At 44.8% G+C, this 20,393-nt stretch overlaps 1 protein-coding gene across 3 annotated transcripts in view; it reads right to left on the minus strand.

Moving 5' to 3' along the window:
• The window catches only part of Skap1 (src kinase associated phosphoprotein 1), a 295,894-nt gene that overhangs the window by 32,193 nt on the left and 243,308 nt on the right, over positions 1 to 20,393 (minus strand). For 2 of the 3 annotated variants that reach the window (XM_028754982.1, XM_028754984.1), the window contains 5 exons: positions 20,215 to 20,298; positions 15,755 to 15,879; positions 13,683 to 13,746; positions 11,412 to 11,597; positions 2,305 to 2,352 (listed from right to left, as the gene is read on the minus strand). In XM_028754982.1, the coding sequence (XP_028610815.1) occupies positions 2,305 to 2,352; positions 11,412 to 11,597; positions 13,683 to 13,746; positions 15,755 to 15,879; positions 20,215 to 20,298 (507 nt within the window). The remainder of the gene's footprint in view (positions 1 to 2,304; positions 2,353 to 11,411; positions 11,598 to 13,682; positions 13,747 to 15,754; positions 15,880 to 20,214; positions 20,299 to 20,393) is intronic. The other variant, XM_028754983.1, reaches the window with a different exon arrangement.

Consider the following 20,393-nt stretch of genomic DNA (forward strand, 5'->3'; position numbering starts at 1 on the left):
ACTCTGTGCCAGCCTTTTAAATGCCTTCATTCAGGCTGTTGGCCCTTCCCCCAGATCTCTATATTTTGTTGCTATAAAACTAAGAGATGACATTGGGAAGTTACATATGTGTTGCAGTTTCTACAGCTCCTTTGGAGAAAAGGCACCGTGTAAATTCAATAAATAAATAAGTAAACACAAATAATAAAAATCACTGCCTCGGATTCTGCAGAGAGAGCGAAAAGTCCTCCTGTGCTTTAATCAGCGAGTCACCAATCATTATACGTGGTGGGAAGTACAAGCCTCGGGAACATAGTTAGAGCTAGCCTCACGTTAACGACACCTATTTGGGAGGCAGGATGTATGAGCAAGCCTCGGGAACATAGTTAGAGCTAGCCTCACGTTAACGACACCTATTTGGGAGGCAGGATGTATGAGGAACAAAAGACTTCTTTTTTTAAAAAAAAATCCTAATTGAATTATACCTGTTGGGATAGCTAAAAAAATAAATCTCCTTGCACCTCCCAGATAGAACCTGATGGGGAGGGGGAGGCAGGAGAAAATGAGAGGAGGGAGGAGTCTGGAGGGAAATCGAGACTGTGCCAGGATGCTGACACTTCCTGGGGTTTAATAGTGTTGGCCACAGAAAGCTTCTAGTTATCCCACCCAAGGTGTCCATGATGAGGGAGTGTCTTCCTATGCTGTTGATGGAAGTTGGTAGAGAAAAGCCTTATTTGGGACATGCTAGGTCAGAACACATTTTCTGTTGGGATTTTGTATGGCAAGTAGAAACAATAGAAATTAGGTTTCAGGGCTGGAGAGAGAGCACAGCCATTAAAGGCTAAGGCTCACAATCAGAACTTCAGACATTCTGTCTTTTAGAGGACTTAATTTCATGGGCTAATCATTACGAGCTAACATCCTCGAAGCGAACGCATCCCGAGTGCTTTCCCTTCTGCTTTGGTATCATGACCCCTGTGTTCCCTCTTCCCAGGGAGAAGTTGGATCTTTGCAAACCCGAGTCCTTCGCTAATCCTTTAAGAGTCATTTCCTGCAGGGATGGGGAAGATGGCTCGGCGAGGAAAAGCACTAGTCTAGCCAGCATGAAGACCTAGGTCTTAATCACCAAGAGTCCTTCTAGAAGCCAGGAGAGGTTACACATGGCTGTGATCCCAGGGCTTCCATAGCAAGATGAGAGACAAGAGACTAAAGAATCCTGGAAAGCAGGTCATGGGCCAGCAGGTCAGGCAAACGGTGCAGGGCCAAAACAACAAAAAGACTCTGCCCACGCCACACAAAGTAGAAGGCTAAGACCAAGAAAGACCAAGACCAGACAGAGATCGTCCTCTCTCTCATGCATGCTCGCATGCTCGCACACAAGCAAGCACGCAAGCACGCAAGCACGCACGCACGCACGTACGCACGCACGCACTTGCCCTTATTTCTTGCAGCAACTGGAAAGGGAAAAGAGGACTTACTAGATGACTATGAGTGAGAAGAAAAGTCAAAAGCAAAGGAAGGAGGGAGGGAGGCAAGAAGAGAATGAGCAAAAGGCCAGAGAAACCGAGAGCAGGGATGGAAACCGGGAAAGAACTCCTAAGCTTACGAATTTCATAGACTCGAAGGAAAAAAAATCTGCTCATATCTAAATCACTCTCGAATCCGACTCTGCTGATAGAATGAATGTCCTTGAGGTGGCCCAAGGAACGAGCAACATTCCTTCACTGACAATGAAGGAGTGAGTCCTTAGTCCACTTAGGGAGACTCCCAAGCACTTGTGACCTTAGGAGGGATGGGCTCACTAAGAGCCTGAAGCATGCCTAACAGTCAGGGATGAATAAGATGTAATTTTGTATTCAACAAACCTGTTACATATTCATTTCCAAATGTGCCTGGAATCAAACCAGCCCATCAGAGGTCAGCATCCCTCCCGTTCTATCCTTCACCCCGGGCTCACTTTTTAGATCTGACACATTTCTATTCCCCTCTCGACTCGCAATCTCCGGGCCTCTCAGAGAGGAGACATTTCCATTCTCAATCCTCTGCTCTCCGATGAGACAATTCTATTTTCACGGCACTGATTTAAGAAATACTGATAGGAAAAAAAAATACCTGGTTTGGCTTCCTACCTTCTGAAGACAAATCTTGGCTGTGCTAGGACATCGGTTAAAGTGATTGGGTGTCTGCTTTTAAAGTTAAGGCACTTCTCTATCCAGTCACTATATTTTGGGCTTTTGGGGTCATGTACCAGGACCAGTAATGATAGTGTGTTCTCAAACCGGAAGCCCCATTGTTCCGCCCAGTGGTGTGGACCCTGTCTTATACCTCGTCGCTGATGAACGCCACACGCATCCTCTTCTAGACCATCTTCATCTGAGGGGACAAACGATCAGGATTAGCATCAATGTGTGTGGGGTGTCCGTCTTTGTGCTCTTTCTTTTGAGGGTGTCACTTTTCTCTGAGCTAGCTCACTGACCCCCCTCTTTTTTCTTGTGTTTCAAAGCAGGGCTTTGCTATGGAGCCCAGGCTGGCTTTGGACTCATGATCCGGCTACCTTAGCCTCTCACGAGATGGGATTACAGGACTGTGCTATCATGTCAAGCTAAAACTCTCTCTTTTAAGGGAAGTTTAGTTAACACATTTTCTTCTTCTTTTTTTCCTCCCTTCAATTATCTATCACCTTCGAATGGGCCTCCTTTCCTTCCCCTTCTATTCACTGCTGGTTTTGAAATATTCTCAAGCACATGCTGTATACAGGGGGCTGCACTGGGAGCAGGGATATGTCAACAGGCGAGCATGCCAAGGTTCCTGCCTTGGTGGAACTTCCAACCCAATTCCAATTGGATCACCCAGGGGCTTTTCATTAGACCCGATTCTTTTCCTCAGTCCTCACTTCTCTTTGTGGAATTCTTGCTCGAATTTATTATCTCCAGGCAGACATCTTGGTTCTAGTCATCCAGAGTTAGTGTGTGTGAGTTAGTGTGTGTGTGTGCACGCATACGCGTGTGTGATTGGAAGTGGGTTTTAAACCTTCTGTGATAAATTAGTTTTTAACATACCCATTTTTGTTCAGCTGTTTCAGAGGCTGGTCATGAACATAGTTTTATGTTCCTAGTACTTGAGGCCTGTAGTTATTTTTATTTTTATTCTTTTACTGTTTTATTCAGCCTGCCTTGTTCATTAGAGTATAGGCTCCTGAGGGCAGATGGAATGGTCTTTTAATTAATTGCCGTGGATTCACAATGGGTTCTAAGTCAACGCTAGTGTCTAACTCCAGTCAAGTGTTTATATGGCCAAAGTCACAACGTGATTGGCCTGGATTTCTTACCCTCATTAACCTGTTTCATCTCAGGCTTCATACTATGTGATATAATGGGAACTGGATCTTTATTAAGAAAGTATGAGAATTAGAGCCACAGTTAATAATCCTGTTTTAGGAGATAGAATTATAATGCATGCGTACATAGATATGGGGCAGAAATAGGCTCACTGGTCTTCATAAACTAGCCCACCTCTCTTTTTCTCTTAGACACACAGTCAGATAGACAGACAGACACACACACACACAGCAGATAGGGCACAGTGAGCCGTGTTTTGAGAGCCAGTTACTCAGTTTTTCCTGAGCACACTGGATTTTCCTCTTCCTAGGTTTTATTTCACACACTCGCCTTGCTTCTCCACACATGGAATCTTTGAGGAGATGGCCAGGGGACAGTCTCCCTCTAGCTTTTTTAAGAATGTCAAATTTAAGCAAGTCAATCCTAAGGTCAAAGGGAAGAAGAAACAGCACAAAATGTGTTAGGCTACCACAGAGCATTAAAAATACCTGAGTTTAGAATGGGTTATGGTGGCGCTCACCTTTGATCCCACTTAGAAGGTGGGTCCGAGGCTAGCCTGGGCTTATGTGTAAGACCTTGTCTCAAACAAAGAAACACAAACCACTCCTTGATTTTATGTTTATAAAAATGATACTGTCCTCTGAAAAATAAAAATTAAGAATTTAACATTCTGGAGAAATAACTCACCTGTTATGGAGATTAAAGATACGTATTCACATGCTTGCCCTACAGTCCTGTAGAAAAGGGACCCCTTTAAAAAAACATTTTTAAAACTATCTTATGTGTATCAATATTTCACCTGTATACATGTACATGTACTACATGCGTGCTGGGTGCTTGCAGAAGAGGATATTGGATCCCCTTGGACAAGAGTTACAGACATTTGTGAGTGGCCATGTGGGTGCTGGGACTTGAACTCTGGTCCTCTGGAGAAGCAGTCAGTGCTAACTTCTGAGCCAGCTCTCCAGCTCTTTGAAGGATTCTTATTTCTGTGTAGAGTCCAGCAGTAAGGGCTTTCCCTGTCACCACCTGTACAGCTCCCCAACCCCACCTCAAGAACAAAGACATGAAGTAAGGGAGGTGTGACGTCAAATGTAGGGAACAGGGCACATAGAAACAAATCCCATTATTTTCACACCGTCTCTTCCATGCTCTCTTCTGCTTCTTTCTTCTGCTATGATGCTTTTCCTTTTTGCTATGGGGCTAATTTTTTAGGACTGACAATATTACAGTGTGAGTTGGTGCATCCTCTTTGTAGAGATGCCCAATAATTTGGGCAGCAATCGGCTGTTTTCCTGGTATCAGACAACTCAATCACAAGGACCAATAATGTGCTGTGCTTAGGCACTTTGCAGAGAGCGTTTATTCTACCTCTGCTGTCCGTGTGCAGCTGTCTCTTCCTCCCAAGTCTAATCAATGTAAATTGGGTCAGATCTCCGCTGTGAATTACAAATTGGATCCGAAGTTGGAGGGTCACCGTGCCTGCTACTCCACCTCCTTCCCACCGCCATTAGATGGGAAGCTACACCAAAGATCTTTTCTAAATAAATCAGACTTTATTGTAAAACTCGGCCACTGACGAGACATAACCTCATTAGCATTGATTTTAAAATAAATTATTGAAAGTGGCCTGCCTGCTCTTTGCATTTGTAAAAAAGGAGAATGTAAATGTATTTGCAATGATAAAAATGAAAACTAAAACCTGACTCCTTTATCCTTTCAGGCAATAGCACTTAATCTAGTCATGATAAAAAAAAAATGGAAAAAATAGAAATGTGCATTATTCAGTCTCAGAACAGACTCTCTGATTTCCACTGTAACTTTGGAGTCACCTAGAAAGAAAGAAAAATGTTGGCCATTAAGTATGTGTATTATTTGCCACTGTTACCAGGCCTTACAGGGATGGATGTGAACGGGAAGCTCCGATCCCCCACTTCTGTTCTATCTGCCTTGTCTTCTGGCGGCTGAAACTGGCCTTCCATTAAGAAGCCTTCTTACTGCTTGGTGTGGGCTGTGTCTCAGGGGTCACTGCAGGACTGAGGCTGAGTCCTTCACACAGTGGAGGACTGAAGATGGGGGTCACACAGTAGAAGAAGCCCCTTCTACAGCTGGTTAATGTTGAGCAATGCTCTCGGTACCTTCTTAGACTGAGAGAGTTTGATACAATTGATTTTGGACCCTTCTGTGAAACCAAACTGGCATCTCACAAGGTCCAAAGTCAAGACAGTTGCCATGTAACCGAAATTGTTTTTTTAAAAAAAGGCTTTCTGCTTAAAAATACAGGTGGGTTAAGGAGTCAAATTTCTTGTTTTTTGTTACTGTGTAAAAAGAAGCTTTATTTTTACTTATTAAGTGTGTGTGTGTGTGTGTGTGTGTACATACATATATGCTCACATGTATCAGGGTGTATGTCAGAAGTCAGAGGATAACTTGGGAGAGTTGCTTCTCTCCTCCTACCATGTGGGTCATATGGAAAGCATCTTTACCTACTGAGGCATCTTGTTGGCCTAAGGTTTTCATTTTAAAAGATCATTTTGAAAAAAAAATATTTCTTTAGGTTAAAGAGCTCATTGGACCTCTTTATAAGAAGATTCTTAGGCATTCTGGCATCACATCCATGGAAATACATCTTTATTTAAGAGAGAATTAAAATTTATGTGCTAGCTCAACTTTAAACAGTAATAGATTATAATGGTCCTGGCTCCTAACGGGGCATATGGGACCCCAATCTCACACAGGCTTTAAACAAATTAACCTCTGAAGATTACTGCCCACTTATTACATTAAATGCTCTACTTGATCCCCAAATATCTCATCTCAGTTGGGAAAACAGTTGAAGAAGATTCTGTTAAGTGTGTGAACATGTGAGGAAACCATGGGGCATCACAAATGAGCATCAGTATCCGGAGAGTCGATTTCAATCAACATTCTTGGCACAGTGTCAGGGACACTAATGAGAGGCTGAGCGGAACAGGACACTGAATCCACCTAGGAGGGACAGTGAGGTGCTAGCTGCTTCTGACACCAGAATCCTTTCTGAAGTGTGGCTCTGGCACCTACCCCTGGCATTCATGAAACTGATACCAGAAAGAATAACAGGAGAAAAAAATTGATTACGTTAAAAGGAGGGAAAAGCAGTTTCCCCAACAGTGACAACAGCTTTAAGGAAATGGCTAATGTATTAATGTGCAGCCAGATGTCAAGGTGCTCTGGTGACAGATGCAAGAGGAATACAGGGAGGAGACTTGATATGTAAGGGGACCATCCAGAAGAATAGGAATGAACCACTCCTTGGCATGCCCAGACAAGCCATAGATGCCTGTATGCTGTAGCATCTCTCTAGACAACAATAAAACACATAGCAGGAGGCTAAGAACACATCTCTTCTCTGTGTATTGGGTAATCTCAACTGTTACCTCCCAACACGTCCATCCTATCTCTATGGTATGGCTGATCTATAAGACATCAAGCTCAGTTTGTGCTAATACCAACAGTTGGAATGTACAGAATTTAATTCTACAAATAATAAACGAGTACCTACTAACTGGGGAGAAAGACAAGACTACAAATCAGCATGGTCAGAGGTAGAGCTTAATTGCAGTGGCATCTGAGAAGATGTCACATCTGAGGACACCTCTGACAGAATGTGCAGCACTTCACAGGCAGAGACCAGAGGAGCATGCTAGGTAGAAGACATAGTTAGCATAGATCCAGCTGGCCCCCATGGCTGGCAGTTGCTCAGAATGTGAGGTAATAGACAGACAGACAGACAGACAGACAGACAAGATAGAGCAACCAGGGATGAGGAAGAAAAGAGGCCAAGAGACTAGAAAGAGGCTGGGGACCATACTGACTCTTGTTCATATATTTTGTGTTTTGGGCTTGGGTTTGTTTTGCATTTTCTTTCTTTAGATCTTTAACTATCACTGTTCCTTCTTCCTATGTGTCTGGACAACTATTCAGGGGGAAAGATGATCCTACAGAATGTTGTTTCTATTTGTCTCTAATTAAAAAAAAGAGAACTAGTTATATGCTTTATTATAAAGCAGTTTGGCTTCTGGGTCTGAAATAACCTCTGGGGCAGTGTTACTGCTCCCTAATGGTCTCAGATGCCTTACTGGCTTCTACCTTTGAGGCCCTAGACAATGCAGGACCTGATAAAAGATGTCTTATATGGAATTTTGAATCTAGGACTGTGCTCATCTGCAGAATAACTTCAAAAAAGATGTGAAAATGTTTAGAAAAATGTTTCTTTTTAAAGATTTATTTTATTATATGTGTGTGTGTGTGTGTGTGTGTGTGTGTGTGTGGTGTGTGTGTGTGTGTGTGTGTATGTGTGTGTGATGTGTACAGCATGCAGAGGTTTCTATGGTGGCCAGAAGAAGGTATCTAGTCCTCTGGAGCTGGAGTTGTGAGCTGTCCAAGGTGGGTGCTGGGAACTGAACCCTGGCCCTATGGAAGAGCAAGTGCTCTTAACCACTGAGCTACCTCTCAGGTCCTAAACCTCTTATTTTAACATCTGGCTTCATACTGCATTTAGGCCATTCTCTGAAGTTTAATCTACTAGAAATGAAATCCTAAAACTCAAGGGCCCTCATATCCTCAACAGGAATCTCAGAATCCTAGTGGATACCGACTTTGAGGCCATATTTTCCAGGACTAACTTTAAAAAAAAAAGATTTTATTATTTATTATGTATACAGCATTCTGCCTGCATGTGTGCCTGCAGGCCAGAAGAGGGCCCCGGATCTCATTACAGATGGTTATGAGCGACTATGTGGTTGCTGGGGACTGAATACAGGACCTCTGGAAGATCAGCTAGTGTTCTTAACCTCTGAGCCATCTCTCCACCTCCCAACCCTGCACATCCCTCTCTTTCTATTTATGTATTTTATGTATATGGGTGCTTTGTCTACATGTATGTCTGTACACCAGAAGAGGGCATCAGATTCTATTATAGACTCTGGTGAGGCACTCTCTGGGTGGGTACAAGGAGATGAACTCAAGACCTCTAGAAGAGCAGCCAGTGTCCTTAACAGCTGAGTCATTTCTCCAGCCTAGACTAACTTTTTTTTCTGTGGTCTGGCTGAAAACCTTGAGTGCTCTGGCTTCCCTCTTGCGGACAAGAGTGCTAGCCATACCATAAACGCTAATTACCTCATGACTAAAGGGATATCACACATTAAATTTGATGACCCATATATTATTTTGGTTAGGAGAACTTTTTTTATTGACTTGGTATATTTTGCATATTCTTTTCAGTCTTCTAGATGCCTGTTTATATTACCCTTGGGTTGGGGAAGCCTCACATGCATGGGTTTCCCCATAGGCACAGCGAGGGCTCCCATAGACCCCACCCCAAAAAGCAGGACCAGCATGCCTGCCAACACTAAACACCCTTCACAAAGCATGCTCACCTGTTATAATGAAATGGACGCTAGAGATTCAAGCCATTTGACTACTGGTGAACGTGCAGTGCTTGAACAATCCAGTGTTACTATTGGCTGTCCCTCCACCTGGCACCTAGCCTCTTGGTTTAAAACAGGACTGGAGCAGAAGGTATTCTCCACGTTCCATCTGTTCAGGATTTTTGGGTTCACGCCTGCTTCACCCACATAGCCGCAAGTGCCTAGCTGGACTGTCTTGGGTCTGGCTGGTGAGGGTGGGACCTAGCCATCCCCCAACTCTCTGAGGAAGTAATATTTCCTATAAAACGGCACCAGGTCCACACTACGGTTCCATGTGGAGTGTCTCTCTACCCGTGCTCCGTGCTAAGTGCTGTTCTCACATGCTGTTTTTCAGTAGGTAGTGGCTGGCATGCAGGGGCCTTGGGTGGTGGGGCTGGAGGGAGGATGATGCTGGTCCCCTCACATTCCTTCTCTGTTCCTTTAGGACTGTGGTGTGGCACATGCAGAGCACACACAGCAATTTCAGAAGCACCAATGGTGGGGTGCTAGAATGCTTGGATGATGGAGACATGTGGCTAAATACTCACGTGATAATGAAATGACTATATACCTCCCCGCCCCATGCTGTCTGTAAGAACTGTGCTGGATATCGGCTTTTGTTCACTGGATGCACAGACAAGGTAGCTGCTGTCCCTCTAACCTGTGGACAGAGATCCCACGTTTTCTAAAGTGTGGCTCCCTCAAATTTCTGTGGGCCAATTTCTTGTGGGCACAGGGTTAGCTGTTTGAGGAGGCTGACTCAACTCCATGCCCCTGGGTCCACTCTTGTAGATAACCAGTGGGAGGTTTGGAGGAGTTCCCAAGACCTCAGCTGTGCGTAGGGGTGTAGGAGGCGGATGAACTTGGTCACTCAGAGGATGGTGGTATATTCCTTGCTTCTGACCCTGAGTTAGGGGGTGGCCTCAAACCCATCCTGTTTTCTCTTTCCCTCCACTCCCCATCCCGGAGCATCAGTCTCCTCCTCCCTGGCTTCTTTGGGCATCATACACTTTTTCTTTGCATCCCAGAAGGCACAGTGACTTGGGGGAGATGCTCCCCAGAACATTCTTCCAATAGTTGGAACCTAAGGTGGAACCTCCCTCGGATCTTTCCCTGAACCTGGGCTGGCGTGAGCTCTCTAGGAAGATTCTGGCCAAGTGTAGCTCCTTTTAGGGAGTGTGGTGAATTAGATCCGTTTCTGCACCCTGCTGTTGCAATGGCACAGGCTGTGGAGGAAGATTCTCAGAGGAGCTCTGTTTTAATGTAGCAATTTGATTCAATTTTCCACTCTATAAAATTACCCATCACTGCTCGTTGCTTCCTAACAGACACCTTCACTCTTAATTTAACAATCCTATCGAATTCTGCCAGGGAAATTGGAAAAATTTATCACCTGTGAAATTTTATTTTCCTTTGGTTGTATCTGTTTTTGTAAAACTTCATTAACGACGATGACTTGCTGAGGAAATTATCATTTTTTTTTAACTTCAGACACAAGAAATGGCTCGACCTCAACCAAGATATCATTTGCATAATAAAACACAACAACAACAACCAAAAAGGCTGGGGAAGTGGAGTCTGGCAGAGGCTGGAGGACCGAGGGGAAGGACTGAACTCTCGGTGGGGCTGTGTGGACACAGACTTGCAACTTAACTCAGAGAGCAATGACGTGGCTTCTTTCTGAGGCAAGAGACAAATAGGGAATGCCTACTTAAGAGGGCTCGGCCCTCCTCTTAGGGAGCCTTGAAATGCAGTTATTTACTGATGATGCTTTTAGCAAGGGGCCCTGTCTTCAGGGGCCTTAGTGTTGGATTCACCTTAGTTCCCAGGTTCATCTGAGATGCAGGTTTAAATTGCTATAAATTTTGGCTTAATTTGAATTTCTTAGCAGAGTACTAAACTCCTGGCAAGTTTCCACAGGAGCACTTCCTGAACGGACTGGAAGATTCAACTTTCCCATTGTCTAAATACCTCGCAATTAAAAGGCTCAGGCTTTGGTTTTCCAGTCTGACCCCCACTGTGTTCTGTACTGCTCACCAGCTGCTGGTTCCCCACCAGAAGTGGCTCTGCGGGAGCAGTGATGACTTTGCATTTTCTGAGATGCTAGAGAGCCTGCCTTCTGAAGGAGAGGGCTCCAGAGTCAGCCTGTCCTAGCAGGGGGAGAGGGGAAGCAGAGTAGGTTTATTCTTAGGAGATGAGAGTTGACTCAGGGCGATAATGAGTTGTGTTCTATCGGAATTTTACTGTATCACTAAAATGGTTTGTTGGCATCTGCACAATCCAGACTTTGGAACTCCTCTCTACCTTTGAGACAATGCTTTGTCCTTCTCCGGATTCTACAGAAAAATAAGCCAGCGCTAGACAGAGTTATGAGAGACGACCTCCAAACTCACAGTAAGCCAATGGAAACCAGAGGGAGTGGTCTTAGCCTTTAACCTTCGTAAGTGACGTCACATCACGTGGTACAGCTGAAAGAGGATTTCATCTTGTTCCCAGAACACCGTAGAGCCACAGGGCTTCCTACACCATCTCTTTCAGACAGTGAAGTTTAGGTGGGGATATCTTTGGGGGCTGTTTCATTCTTCCACTAGGTCAAGAGTTTTTGCAAGTAGCCGGAGGTGGGTAGTTAGCCGATGAAGTATCTCACCTGGTAGGACTTCATAAATGTCCTCTTCTTTGTCTGTAGGTTCAGGCAAGGCTGCGGCTCTGCACTGGGAACCAGACCTTGGGGAGTCAAAGCTATCGATGTCATTGTACATTTCTTCCTCTTCTTTCTTTTCTTCCTCCTCTTCCTCCTCCTCCTCTTCAAAGGGAATGGTTAAGGAGCTAAGATCTGCCGCCGAAGCAAAGATAAGAATGAGTAAAGATAGAAAAAAGAGAAGAAGGCTGGGAAAGGAGGAGGTAAGGGAGGAGGGATGAGAATAAAACATGTCAGGAGAAAATGAAACACTAGGTTAAGGGCTGTTATTTCTAATGCGGGCCTCGGTGGCAGGAAATCTACAGAAAAGGCCAGCCCAGCACTGCATCAGATTTAACCCACCAACATAAATCCTCCCTTGGCAATAAAACGTGGTCAGGATGAAGCAGCCCTGAAAAGTATGGGTGTGTGAATGAAAACGCAAGGTGAAGGGAAGAAAATAGGCCAGACGAGGCACTGCCTGGGTGCCATGCTCTGCTCACCAAGCAGAAAACCGGATGGGTGAGTGATGGCTCTAAGTTGGCTAGGGTGACAGAGACAGGGCAATATGGCGGGAGTCTGAGCTCTCAGCCGCTCATCTCCCGGTGGTCTCACTGTGGAATTCACACAAATTTGTTTGTGGAGAGGGAAGAAAAAAATGGGAAAAAGCAGCAGAAGGAAAGAAATGGGGACATGGGAAAACACAACAGTGGTGTGACCGGACGGAATGGCCAAACAGCAGTTACTACGTCCTTTTACGGCCTGGCTGACCTTAAAGTGGGTCACTGAGGAGAGAGTGTTGAGCCATTAGCACTGGCGAGCAAGCACCAGGGCGGGGAGAAAGATTGGTTTCAATTCTGGTAGGGGGCTGGGAACTTGATCTCTGCCTTCAGCTAGCTCCCAGAAACCCTCACTGAGGGGCCTCTGCAAGGACCGGTGAGCACACTGAGCATACTCTGGGGAAAGGAAGGATGGAGAGACAGGAACAGCTCATTTCAAAACACAATAAAACTGTTTGGCTTGATTAGGCTTTTAATAAAGATTTCCCAACAAATTTCATCTGAATTCTGGCGCCTTCATAGGAGGAAAGGATCAAAGGCACATTTGCGGCTTAAACCATATGTTATTATTTTGTTTGTTTTAAAATAAAATGGAATGAATAATTTCTTCAATGTGAGATTCTGAAAGTACCACAGGGTACAGCTCAATAAAGCTGCTTTGAGTTTTATTGAGGTTTACACACTTAGGGGTATATTACACGCATAAATCCTGGGCACCTAGATGAGAGTGTACCCTGTAGCCTCACCATCAACGCTTGTGTCTGCCTAGTTCCAGCCTATTATACGTGATGCTGCTGGTGCACGCAGTAGTTTGTTTTTGTGATAGCAGAGGTAAGACTGAGGAAAAGAGGCAATTCTTGTAATTAAGGCTGGGGCGCTTTCTTCTTTTTATCCACCATAAAATCTTACAGCGGAATAATAAACCGTGATGAGAAAGCTTGGTGTTTTTAGGTGGATGTGTTTCTCCTTGAGTCATGGGCCATGTATGGAGCTGTTGTTCTTGCATCTTACTGAGGCAGGGTCCTGACATGATGGTGTATGAAGGTCCTCTTAGGCCAAAGCTACCTGCTTGGCTACTCTCAGGGGGATGGCTTCCTGGGCCACTGTGGCTGCTGCAGGCTGGCCAGCAGAGGGCACTCTAAGAACAGCCGTTTGACCTCTTCAGGCAGGGCCATCCCAAGGCAAGGTATATTTTATTGTGGCTTGGGAAACTACCACTTATTTTTAATGTCCAGTGTCCCTGACAGCCACCTAGATGAGTTTTAAAACTCAACTTTTAAACAAAAAGGAAACAATAAAAGAGGAGAGGAAGGACTTGGATCTCAATGACATGATGGCTATTATGAATTAATTATCTTTCCAGGATAAAAGGGGTGGGGTGGGGGAGGACAGGGACCTGAGCTAAGCAGCTTTCTGAACCTCTCCCAAATGATGATTAGTGGCTTGTCTACACGGTGTTGGTGGGTAGGCTATGACATCAGAGGTGACCTCCAGGCAGATGGTTGCCTTGTCTGCCCATTCATACAGGATACTATTTGTTGTTATATTTAAAGCCCATGTAGGGTCGGTAAGAGAGCCAGGAGAAAAACACACACAGAAACCTTTAGCTTAAACTCTTAAAATGTAACTTCACATGCAAGCCCACTCGAGTAGCACATATTTTTAAAGTGATGCCTCTTACCTTTTAATAAGAAACTTATTTGATCCACCCAGTCTCTGGCTTCAGCTGGACTAAAAGCTGTAAACTAGAGAAAAACAAGAGGATTAATGTATCCGTCACTAAAAATGCTCGAGCCTGCTGCTAGACAGACTCCAAGGAGCCTGAGTTTCAGAATCGAGCTCGGACTTCAGGCTTCTCTCTGTCTTCTTGCCATTCAGAAACAAAAACATCAGACCATCTCACGCAGCCGCGCTGTGCCTTCAGCAATTCCACACACCGGAGAGAACAGCTCTTTATGTCCAGATGTTGATGTCCATGTATACCCACTCACTCAATTACTTCTTCATCAAAGATTTGTTGGAGAAAAGTTTATGGAAAGAGAAGCAAAGTGGCATAGATGTGAGACCAGAATATTACAAGGGAGGTGCCTTTGGCAGCAGGGGGATTTGTTTTTCTTTTATTTTTCCTTTCTTTTCTTCCTTTTAAAAAGATTTTATTTATTTTATGTATATGAGCACACTGTAGCTGTCCTCAGACACACCAGGAAGAGGGCATCAAATCCTGTTACAGATGGTTGTGAGCCACCATGTGGTTGCTGGGAACTGAACTCAGGACCTCTGGAAGAGCAGTCAGTGCTCTTAACCACTAAGCCACGTGAGCATGAAAACATCATGTGTGACATCTAAGCAGATCAGGTGGGCTGAAGTACAAGCACAGGTGGGGAGCAGAGGCTCAGGGCAGGAAGGCTCTGACTAGACTTAAAATGTAGGCAACAGGAAGCCACTACCAGTTCCAGCAATGACTGTGGGTGATTCTTTCAGAAGCTGTGGCTAGGAGGAGTTTGAATGGGGGTGTCTGGGGACTGGAGACCAATTAGGAAGCTGTTTAAGTAGCCTGCTGGGTGAAGTGACAGGAATTTAGCTACTGCAATGGCTGTGGATTAAATAAGGAGAGGAAGAAAGGGCCAAAGGAAGGCTCCACGGCCCAGAGGGATGGTTTGGATTCAATGGGCCAGAGATAGGCATGAACACAGACCACATTCCGATTCGCCAAACAGAGCAGTCAAGCACTGACCCTTTGTAATCTTAAAAATGAATCAACTTAAAATGAAAGAACATTTTAGTTCTATAGTCATTAGGGTTTGATAAGGGTTCATGGTGCGTAAGAAACGTAGGTTCATGCTTTATTGTTATTCTCTCTCTCTCTCTGTGGTGTGTGTCTGTATCTCTGTCTGTGTGTGTGTGTGTGTATACACACACAAGCAAGTATATATATTCTTTTGTATGCAAGCAGAGGCCAGAGGAGGGCGCTGGTGTTTTCCTCTTTTGCTATTCCCTTTGAGGCAGAGTGTCTCCTAGAACCTTGAACTCCTGGGTTTTTGGCTCAGCTGACACTTGGCAGGCCCCAGCGATCCTTGGGTCTCTCTCCCCAGTGCGTACATAAGCTGTGCATGAGACCGCGCTTGTTACATGAGTTGTGTGGATTTGAACTCAGGTTTTCATCTGAATCATCTCTCCAGCACAGTCACAGTTCCTGAAAACCACACAGTTCTAGAAAGTGTTTCTATGGAGAATGAACTTCTCACATAAAACTTTTATCGGGATATTTATTTTATCTGGATAAATATTATAATTTAATAACAAAAACAACTTAGAAACAGGCTGAGTTCATATATCTGTTGCATAATGCAAACATGGAAAACATTTTCACTCTGTAGTCAGAATGTTTGTTTTTTTTTTTGGATTTCATGTAAGGACATCAGGATGAGCAGTTGGAAAACCAGACAGAATAGGGGCTGTAGCTGTGAAATCAGTGTGTGTGTGTAAAGAACTGGACTGTAGGTTGCAATAAACAAGAATCTCACCTGTGGGACGAGAGTGGAAAGACAGGAGAGGGGTAAAGCTATAAAAGACAAGTATAGGGGGTATCAAGGAAGAGCATAGCAACAGACAAGAGGAGAAGGCATTGCGTAGCAAACAAAGGAGCAGGAGAGGGTGGGGGGGGGAGGAGAAATGAGCGGGTAGCACAGCGGGTGGACTTCATCATAGCACCAGCCACCTTAGCTCACAACACAAGGAGAATACCAGGCTTACCTCATAGCTGCGCCTATCCTGGGAGGTCAGTTCAAAGCAGGATTCTTTCTTGGAATCTTTTCGCAGGTGAGGGGCCATCCGGATATTGTAGCCCTTAATGAGGAAGGTCCCTTTGGGCTGCTTGCCTGCAAAACAGCAAAGCCCCCCTGTGTCTCTAGAGAGGCACAACAGCAAAGGGAAGGCATCTTTTCTGGGATGGAAAATAAAACGCGCCAAACAGCTGTTGCATCCTCGAGGAATCACAATTGTCTAAGAAAGGTTATTAGGGTTGCTTGGGAAGAAGCTACTGCCACAGTCTGACAGAGATCAGCACCAAGCAAGGAAAATGCAACTCAAAAGGCTATTTTACCAAGAGTGTACGAGGGAGATGGGGGTGTATTAGAATGTTAAGAGATCTACAATAACAGGCAGCAGGAGTTATTACTGCAGTGGGAGAGCCTGTACAAGTGGGGCTCCTGAAAGCTATTACAGAGCCAGCCCTTATTACCAGGCCCAGCAGAGTTCACTTTCAAGGAGGGGCGGGGCAGCACAGCTTGGTATTCGCAAGTCCTGGAATCTCCTTCCATACCTTACCTCAAATATCCACCCCCTCCCCTGCAGGTCAGGTGGGAATTTATGCTAGAGGAAGGATAATTCAAATGTAGCATCCTCTTCCTAGAGATAAACTGGGAAGTAACCAAGTAGTGTTGGTATCTTCAGAGGATGAGGAAGGTGACAGACAGACCTCAAACGAAGCAAAGGAGGCACCATACTGCCTGTCACTTCCGTTGGCAGGGGTGGGGGGAAGTCCAACATTTATTCTAAAACAAAATACAACACTGGACTCTTCCCTGTTTTCCCGAGAGAGGTTGTGTCTGTTTTGTCGCTCAGACAGAGGGCAGCCACTGCAGGGTCTGGGTGGTGGGGGTGCTCTCTATCAAGTGGAGTGAATTGATATTGAATCTTTCCCTTACCTCGTTTAGTGCTGAAGATTGAACCCAGGGCCTCAGATGCCTTTGGATGATAATGATGGCAAATGAAGGACAAACTGGGGAAGGGGGGAGGAAGAGGGAGGCAGGAAAGGAAGAAGATGGAGAGGGAGTGGGAGGGAAGAAGATGGAGAGGGAGAGAGAAGATGAGGAGGGAGGATGGGAGGGAGTGAAGGAGACCGAAAAGGTTCTATTCTTACCTGGTTGAGCTAAAAGAAACACTGTAACTACGGAGAAAATGTCCTGGGTACAATAAGGAGGAAGTGTCCAGAGGGGAGCCATGCAACAGTGCTTTCTGACACCAGAATCTTTTTTGTTAAAGTATCCCTCCTTGTTCTAACTGGCCACTAAAATGTTTTGTTGTTTCTTTGGTCACCAGATTTTATTTCACCCTGACGGCAAAATGGTCAATAAAAGTCTCCAAGCCTCTCCCTCTCTCGTCCCCCCCCTCCTCTCTCACCGTAAGACCCAAGTTCTGAATGAACACACGCGACTTTGTACCCAGAGACGACAACACTCGTCGCCATTGTTTTTTGAAGACTTATTTGTTTTTATGTTGTGTGTATGGGTGGTTTGCTTGCATATACATATGTGTACTATGTGCGTGTCTGGTACCTTCAGAGGCCAGAAGAGGATGTTACACATGGCTATCGGTTACCACATGGGTGCTAGGAACTAGGGTCCTCTGCAAGGCAATAAGTGCTCTTAATCACTGAGCCCTTTCACCAGTCCCCCAACTACTTATTTAAGCACAAGGGAAATGAGGAACAGTTTCACAGTAGTCCAGAGAGCATAGTAGTTTGAAGAATAGAATGGCTGTTGGCCTTGTAGGTCTAGAATTAATTAACTAATTTGCTAATTAATTAATTAATCAATCAAGTTCTTGAGTCTCATAGTTTTTGAGACAGAGTCTCATAGTTCAGGCTAGCCTTTAACTCCCTACATAGCTGAGGATGGCCTTGAACCTCTGACCTTCCAGATTCTACCTTCTGAGTGCTGAGGTCACAGGCATGCACCATCACACTGGTTTTATGCAGGGCTGAGGATCAAACCCAGGGTTTGCTGGGCATGCATGCCTGGCAAGCATCTTCCAATGGAGCTGGACCACTAGCCCAGATCTAGAATTTAGGGGAGAACTTGTATTTGCTGGACTTGCAACTGGGCTGGAGTTGGAAGGACAGGGTATTTTTGTTGCTGAATTTTCTGAGCATGCCACGGTCAGCTCCACTGGGATGCAAGATGGCTGCAAGGTGAAATCCGTGCCACCGTAGCAGGGGGAGTGGTAGAGCGAGGCAAGTGCCAGGAGCCAGGGACAAATCCTAAGGGTCCCAGGTCCCTAGCAAAACTGCAGCTCCCTGGTTGTATTAAAGGTGCAGGGAGACTGTTCTCCAGGCTAGGAGAATACAGTTTAGAAAGGAGGTGAAGGAAATCAGTACATGCTGGAGAGTAAATTAGAGGCCTTTTTAGTAGAGCTACCACTGGCCTCTGCATGAAGGTGGGAGAGCCCAAGGGAGCCCCTTCCTACCCTTATCTCCTCTTCCTATTGATCCCAATCTGTGGAAGGGTATCCTCTCCCAGGGAGTTGGCCTTGTGGCAGTTTGTATAAGAAAGGCCCCCATAGACTCAAGTGTTTGAATGCTTGGTCCATAGGGAGTGGCACTATCAGGAGGTGTAGCCTTTTTGTAGTAGGTATGGCCTTGTTGTGGTCTTATTTAAGGCCAGTGTGTCACTGTGGAGGAGAGCTTTGAGGTCTCATATATGCTCAAGCTAGGCCTAGTGTGGCCTTCATTTCTGCTGCCTATGGATCAAGTTGTAGAACTCTTCAGCTCCTTCTCCAGCGTGCTGCCATGCTTCCCACCGTGATGATAATGGACTAAACCTCTGAAACTGTAAGCCAGCCCCAATTGAACGGTTTCCTTTATAAGAGTTGCTTTGGTCACGGTGTCTCTTCATAGCAATAGAACAGTAAGACAGCACTCATTTACAATAATAACTTTTAATGTGTTTTTATTTGTAGCTCCCTCCAATTGTGTTTAAATCCTCTCTCTCTTCTCAGGGACTGAGCAAGTGTGTTCAACATGGATGAGAGATCTTCTAGGCATAGCACGGGGTGGCTCATTAAGAAACTGCCTCTTAGTCAACACTTGGCTGCTGTTGCTGTCATCTGGCTGAAGAGTGTCTCTTGGGTACAATCACCATTTAGATTTGAACATTTCATGGCTCTAGGGACGCCTACTAGACCACTATCTCCCAATAGCCATGAACGTGCTCTTAGAGAGTTTGAACCTTAAGGTTCTAGTTCTGGGCCATTGTTAATACCAGTTAAATCTTTCTCAGAATTATTTATTATTATTATTATTATTATTATTATTATTGTTATTATTATATTACTATATTATTTTGTGTGTGGTGCTAGGAATTGGGTTCAGCGCCTTGTGTACACCAGGCAAGTGGTCTGCCACTGAGCTGTATCTCCAGTTCGTGGCTTTGGAGACAGAAGCTTACTATATAGCTCAGGCAAGGCTTGAACTTGTGATCCTCTTGCCTCAGCTTGATTGGAGGAGTGTGCTACCATGCATTGCTGTTGTTTTGTCTGAATATCTTTGTGTGTGTATATGTGTTCTCACTTATGCATGTATGTATGTGTGTGGTCCCATACGTGAATGCAGGGGGTATGCATGCCACAGTGTATACACACGGAGGTCAGAGCACAGCCTTTGATGTCCGTTCTTGTCTTCCCTCTGCTCAAGGTGTGGTTTCTCATTTGCTGCTGTGTATGTCAGGTTAGGTGGTCTAACAGTTCTGAGGGATTCTCCTGTGCTTGCTTTCCATCTCACTGGGATGTCTTTTCCTTCCCCCTTCCCGTAAGATTTATTTATCTATTTTTATGTATATAAGTATATTTATATTCATGTTGCTCTCTTCAGACACACCAGAAGAGGGCATCAAATCTCATTACAGATGGTTGTGAGCCACCATGTGGTTGCTGGGAATTGAACTCAGGACCTCTGGAAGAGCAGCCAGTGCTCTTAACCACTGAGCCATCTCTCCAGAGCCTTACTGTAAGAGCGCTGGGTTACAGAGCTGTATTATCACTTTAGCTTTACATGGACTCTGGAGGTTTAAACTCAAGTACTCATGGCTATGCAGCAAGCACTTTGTCCATTGAGCCATTTCCCAAGCTTTCCTTTCATACATTTATTTTTTTCAATGAATGCTAAACCATTTTGATAATGTGTGATGAGTCATAATAGACTATAACCCTTTGATATGTTGACCACACTTAGTGTTTAAGGAGGGAAAAAAATGCTAAATTGGCCTGTGTTATTGGCGGTAGGCAAGGCATTAGTTACCCAAGCCTATTTCTTCCCTAAGCATGTCTCGCTATGGGTGTTAGTTAAGGACCGTTATCTAGAGATCTAAGTGCTTGAGAATTTACGAAGTGCTTGTATCCAGGAGTGAGATGCCGCTGTGTAAATGGAACACACTTACTTTTCTCATTAGCATAGTAGAGGAAGAGCCCTCTGCTGATAACACACCAGCGCTTCTGCCACTCCGACCCAAAGAAGCTATGATCTACACAGAGGAGTGAGAAGAGACGTAAATTCAGGTAACTAGAATCGCCCAAGAGCCTGTAAAATCCAACAACACAGTCGAGTGGGTTATTGTTT

The sequence above is a fragment of the Grammomys surdaster genome, unplaced genomic scaffold, assembly GCF_004785775.1.
Source record: "Grammomys surdaster isolate TR1022 unplaced genomic scaffold, NIH_TR_1.0 126048, whole genome shotgun sequence".
Lineage (NCBI taxonomy): Eukaryota > Metazoa > Chordata > Mammalia > Rodentia > Muridae > Grammomys > Grammomys surdaster.